Source organism: Octopus bimaculoides, chromosome 2 (genome assembly GCF_001194135.2).
Source record: "Octopus bimaculoides isolate UCB-OBI-ISO-001 chromosome 2, ASM119413v2, whole genome shotgun sequence".
NCBI lineage: Eukaryota > Metazoa > Mollusca > Cephalopoda > Octopoda > Octopodidae > Octopus > Octopus bimaculoides.
Window position 1 is genome coordinate 115,301,185 of NC_068982.1, and position 6,752 is coordinate 115,307,936.

The window sequence follows — 6,752 nt, forward strand, 5'->3', positions numbered from 1 at the left end:
ACATACCACTTAGTCCTTGGATATTCATATGTATCAAACCTTTGATTCCTTTCTAGCACGAAGGGTTTCTCTGTAGATGTCCTGGCTGGGTATTAGCTGCATCAGTTTCACCGTGTTGGGAGTACCTGAAATATAGGATACTTTCTTTTCCTCGCCTAACATATCAAAATAGCAATTTGTTCACTTTTAAAAATAAAAATGAAAATATAATATCAATGATTGTAATCATTTAAAATAAACTTTAGTTCTTAAAAGCAATATGCTTATATATCTGTAATCGTAAAAGCAAACAGTTTACTGTTGTAATATGTCGTCTTGCGCAAAGTTTATCTAGCCATTAAAGAGTGTATAGATCTACGTCTAGTCGACGCTTTCAAATCAGCAAAATGTCGTCCACTGTCGGTCTCGTACTGGTGCTGTTTGCTGTTTCAGCTGTTTGCTGGGGTGAGGAAACTTGTTATTCTTATGCTGGTGGTCAGGTTTATCCACAGGAAGATAGGAAACTGTCTGGACACACGATTCAATGGAGCAAGGCCATAAGTATGTTTTTCCTTATTGTAAACGTGTACATAAACATGAGTGGTGGCGGTTGGAGATTCTTCTGCCCGTCATTGGTCTGCACTACTAATTCAACAATTGCATGAACTGTATCATTTCTGTTGGAATCTAGACTAAAACATTAACAAAAATAATTATGAATTGAGAGAGAGAACGAAATATTAATTTTTGCTGTAGAAGAAAAAGAAAACTTGATTCCCTGCTCGCCGAATTCGCGTCCCGGTTTCGAACTCCTGTTATAATTACATTTCTTTAACAGTTAAATTATATTTTAATTTTTTTTCTTGTGGCTTAATGATCTCTCTCTCTCTCTCTCCGAAATTGGACCAGCGTCCGAAATTTTCTTTTTTCTCACAGCATGCAACATATTCCGCCGTTTTAACTAACATAGTTAATGCTTTCGGGAAAGGCATGAATGTTACACAATTCTCACCATTTTATTAGCTTGTGTTAAAAAAATCAATCTTAGACGAAGTATCAGCTTGTATTCGACCCCCCCCCCTCTCATCGAAATTAAATCGAACGCACACTCTACCAACTTAAATGTAGGAGACATTGGACCATTCAGATTTTGGTGTGTGCGTTGTGGCATAAATGGGACACATTTGATCATAAGTCTGATTGATCAAGGGCTAAACCTGAGACTAATTCGAATTCGGCGGAGGTAAAGAATACGCACACAACCCGTTTTCGGCGTAACCCTAACTCTAACCCTAAACCCTAGTCCTAACCTTAACTCTAAACACCGGGTGTGCTTATTCTTTACCTCCGCCTCGAACTTCATATTTCGTGATTATCAAAATCTGTTGCATTAATAGTTGCATAATCCTAAAGGCGGCAAGCTGGCAGAATCGTTAGTACGCCGGACAAAATGCTTTACGGTATTTCGTCCGTCTTTACGTTCTGAGTTTAAATTCTGCCGAGGTCGACTTTGCCTTTCATCCTTTTGGGGTCGATAAAATAAGTACTAGTTGAGTCCTGGGGTCGATGCTATCAACATACTGCCTCTACCGAAATGCTGGCCTTGTGCCAGAATTTGAAACCATTAATAGTTGTATAACCCTAAGTTACACTTGATTCTGTAGAGCTGTGATTTAAAACATTCCAGACATGACCATTTAGTCTTTTTCCTGGAATAGGGTAACTGATGACATTGTCCGATGTCTTGAGTGTTAGAGAGATTTGACTGCTATTCTTAGCAGACTTAGTGACCTCATTGAAAGTCCCCTGTTAACAAATATTTCATTAATTTGATTTTTATGTGATTGGTGTATGAGAGAATTATTGAGAGTTGACTATATGTACTTGTAAAAATGCCCATTACTTTCTTGTTCTTTTTCTTTAGATCAAATCTATGATCAAACACGTTCGCAAGGTTATAATTGAAGACACTTGCCTTCATTACCATATAACAGGAACGAACCCGAAACTATGTGGTTGTGGGCAAACTTCTTAATTAGACAACTCTGCCTGTATCTTCTTTCATACATACGTACATGCATGCATGCGTGTGTATCTTTTACTTGTTTCAGTCATTTGACTGCGGCCATGTTGTGGCCTCACTATCAAGGGTTTTAGTTGGACAAATCAGCCCCAAGGCATTTTTTAAAGCCTAGTACTTATTCTATTGGTCTCTTTTGCTGAACAGCTAAGTTACAGGGATATAAACACACCAACACCGGTTGTCAAGTGGTGGTGGGGGACAAACACACACACATACACGACTGGCTTCTCTCAGTTTCCGTAAACCAAATCCACTCACAAAGCTTTGATTGGCCCGAGGCTATAGAAGAAGACACTTACCCAAGGTGTCATAGTGGATCTGAACCCAGACCCATATGGTTGGGAAGCAAGGCCTGTACCTTGTATGTTATTTCTCTCTCTTTTACTTGTTTCAGTCATTTGACTGCGGCCATGCTGGAGCACCGCCTTTAGTCGAGCAAATTGACCCCAGGACTTATTCTTTGGAAGCCTAGTACTTATTCAATCGGTCTCTTTTGCCGAACCGCTATATATATATATATATATATATATACATATATATGACGGGCTTCTTTCAGTTTCCGTCTACCAAATCCACTCACAAGGCTTTGGTCGGCCTGAGACTATAGTAAAAGACACTTGCCCAAGGTGCCACGCAGTGGGACTGAACCCGGAACCATGTGGTTGGTAAGCAAGCTACTTACCACACAGCCACTCAAACATCATTTTATTTACCAAAGCAACAAGGCAGCTAGTCCTATTAGAGTTAAGTGTGCCATGAGGAAAGGATTATTGAGACTCGGAATTAGTGGAAGATACTGCATGAATGGGTGGAGAACAAAGTGTTTGCTAGTGGAGGTTGGTGGTTAAAGGTTTGCAGGTCATACTCTGAGTAAGGTCTGTGGAACTCTGGGCATTACAGGAGTATGTAAAAGAAGAGCTGTGATGAACAACAAAAGGTTACTGAGAAAACCTCTTGATGGCTCTTGCTGAAAAGAGGTAATCAGTTGAGTCAACACAATGCCACAGGCCTAGGCTTGATCAGCTAAGTCAAGTCACCTGGATGAAGTATGTTGTAAAACAAATACTCAATGATTCCAGGACACAACGCTACTGATGTATCCAAGCATTGCTTGTGTAGATGTGCTGAATTATATATATATATTTATATTATTTTGTTTTCACTCTCATAGTTCTTAATTCTAAGTAGTTAGACTTAGCTTCTTTGAACTTGTCATCCCTGGAATCTCTCTCTCTCTCTCTTTCATATATATATCATGTATATTGTGTAGATATATAAACATATATTATATATATCTGTAACCACATCGTGTCATTCAAATGCAAAAATAGAAAAAAAATATGAAAATGGTTGATCCTAAGTCATATGAAATAGCATGAAGGAGATGTGAACTCTGCCTAAAGGAGTTACTCCAAATACTTGTGTGTGTGTGTATTTCAATTAAAATTTTTTTTTTTAATTTTCTAAATTTTATAATTTTTAATTCTTTAATTTTAATTTTTAATCTTTAAATTTTTTAATGTTTAATTTTTTAAAAATTCTTTTAATTTAATTTAAAATTATATTTCACCTTCAATTTTATTTGATTTTTAAAATAACTATTTTATTTTATTTTATTTTATTTTATTTTTAACCTCACATTTTTCCCTCTACCTCTATTTAATATCCACTGTTATAAAAGCTTTCGTTACCTTCCCGTCATAATACATTTACTGCTAATTTTTCATTCATTTTTTCTTTTACAATTTACCCCCAATATGAGACAGTATCAATGATCAAATATTAAAAATTTAAGTTGACTATGAGAGTAAGTGGCCTCCGTCAAATTTCAACACAGTCTGATTTGGCATGGTTTCTATGGCTGGATGCCCTTCCTAATGCCAACCACTCCAAGAGTGTAATGGGTGCTTTTACGTGCCAGTTGACACCAGTATCTGCCATGACTACGATTTCACTCAGCTTGACGGATCTTCCTTCTTAAGCACAGCATATTGCCAAAGGTCTTAGTCATTTGTCATTGCCTCCGTGAGGCTCAGCACTTGAAAGGTGCTTTTTATGTGCCACCAGCATGGTTAATAGTCTATGACAGCAGCATCAGCCAACACTCAAAAGGTGCTTTTTATGTGCCACCAACATGGGTGCCTGTTATGTGACACCCACATTGGTCACAACTATGATTTCACTTGGCTTGATAGGTCTTCATAAGCATGGCATATTGCCAAATGTCTCAGTTGCTAGTCATTGCCTCCGTGAGGCCCAGCATTTGAAGATCATGCTTCACCACCTCATCTCATGTCTTCCTGGGTTTCCCTCTTCCACAGCACATATATATTATTTATATCTTTTGCCTTACACTTGTTTCAGTCATTAGGCTGTGACCATGCTGGGGCATTGCCTTCAGGAATTTTTTGTTGAATGAATTGACCCTAGTACTTTTTTTTTTTTTAGGCTGGTACATATTCTATTGATCTCTTTTGCCAAACTGCTAGGTTATGGGGACAGAAACATACCAACACTATTTATTAAGTGGTGGTGGGACACACACACACACATATTACACAGACCTGAAACATATGAATTAAATTATTTTAAGATATCACTATTTGGTTTGACTTCATTATTACAACTTATACAACATGATGCCAATGCAAACTAGCTTGTCCAGACTCCACTTAGTTGGATAGTCCAACAACGATTATCTTTGACTTGAGTCAAAAATTCTGGTACTGTACACTGCTTCTTAGCATAACATGAAACATATATCATCATCATGTAATGTTGGATGGTTTGACTGAGAACTGGTAAGCCAGGGAGCTGCACCAGGTTCTGATCTGATTTGGCAAGGTTTCTACAGCTGGATGCCCTTCCTAACACCAACCACCCTGAGAGTGTAGTGGGTGTTTTTTATGTGCCACCGGTAGGGTGCTATTGACCTGACACCAGCATCAGCCATGACTACGGTCTCACTTGGCTTGATGGGTCAACACAGGCACGGTATATTACTAAGGGTCATGGTCACCTGTCACTGCCTACATGAGGCTTAATGCTTGAACAGTGCTTTTTACGTGCCACAGCACAGGTGCCAGCCAGACAGGCTCCAATCTGATCTGGCAAGGTTTCTACAGTTGGATGCCCTTCATAACACCAACCAATTTGAAGGTGTAGTGGGTGCTTTTTACGTGCCACTGGCACGGGAGCCTGTCAGGTGGCACTGGCATTGATCACATTCGTATGGTGCTTTTTACATGCTAGTCAGGCAGCACTGACATTGGCCACAACTGTGATTTCCATTTTGGTTTCGATTTCAATTTTGATTTTACTTGACTCAATAGGTCTTCTCAAGCACAGCGTATCGCCCGATGATTCAAGGATACTTTTAAATGGGCTGTATATATACATTATATTATATTATATATATATATATTATAATGGAGAAAGCTGCTTATTAATTAGGTATGTAACAATTACTAAAAGAACTAAAAGAAAGCAATTATTAAAGGGTTGACCATCTGGAAATATTTTAATAAATTCACGTTCTAAGAAATTTCCTATAATTTCGATTTCTCAAGTTTATTGAATTTTTTAAACTCCAATTTCTTGCAAATTTAAATATTCATTGCATTCCCTGCGGAGTATTCCATTTTCATTTGCAAAGTTTCTCACTTTCTCTTTTGAGTTTCCATTCGCTATTTGAAAAACTGACAGTTTATTCTATTAATGGATATGTAATGTAAAAACGTTATTTACTGAATGAAAATTTAAAAAAATACCCGTATAATTTTTGAACGCGGAATAGCTGTGAGAAGAGCCTAGAAAGTTGGGTAATTACTATTAGAAGATGAGGCGAAGAAAAAAGTTACCAACAAATACTCGAAACTTGCACTTTCTTCACAGTTCCCAAACACTCTGTACCACTAAGCCAATATATACACAAGCAAGTTACACGAGCGACTTCAACAGTGACACACACACACACCAATACACACACAGATACACATACACACAAATGAAAGGCAATGAATGTGTGTGTGTGCTGTTCACTGACAAAATTTCATGCTGCATCACTTTTGTGAAGTTTTGTCAATGAACAGGTCGTGGTTTCAAAGTGACAAAAATATTTTGACACATGAAATTTTAATGTTGAAGTGAAACTGGAACTATTTAAATACAGAGATCCCTTAACGGTACTACTTAAATACAGGTGTTACGTACAAAACATTTTAAATGTACGCTGTGTGGACGTGTAATGACACCCTAACCCTAAAACCAACCCTCCTCTTCATATTGTTACTTAGATGTATTGGGACCTCTGTATTGGGACCTCTGTAGTGCCGTGAAACTTAAAACTTTTTGTGTGTTCTTGAATGGCTTACAAACATCTTTTACTTTTATGCTGCAATTGTTTTAGTTTCAGCACACAATCTCAGATCAAGTCACTTGCTATGCAAGTACATCTCCATAATTTTTTTAAAATCACTGTGGATAAATGCCAGCAATGACCTTCCCAGGCTCTCCAATATTTTAATTTCTAAACAGAAGCAATCGGGGGCAGGGAGTAGGGTTGCAAAAAATTCATAATTTCCCCAATTTTCTTTTTTATAGTATATAAATGTAGTTATAGGAAAAAAGTATTGAAAAACATCAATACATGTGAGAGTGATAAAGAAATGAAGAGGGTTGTCTTTGGATG

The 6,752-nt window shown here is 37.6% G+C and overlaps 1 protein-coding gene across 2 annotated transcripts in view; it reads left to right on the forward strand.

Moving 5' to 3' along the window:
- Positions 1 to 351: 351 nt before the first annotated feature.
- LOC106879358 (peroxiredoxin-4) overlaps positions 352 to 6,752 on the forward strand; it is a 21,449-nt gene continuing 15,048 nt past the window's right edge. The window contains exon 1 of one of the 2 annotated variants that reach the window (XM_014928877.2): positions 352 to 540. In XM_014928877.2, the coding sequence (XP_014784363.1) occupies positions 387 to 540 (154 nt within the window). In that variant the 5' untranslated portion in view covers positions 352 to 386. The remainder of the gene's footprint in view (positions 541 to 6,752) is intronic. The other variant, XM_014928878.2, reaches the window with a different exon arrangement.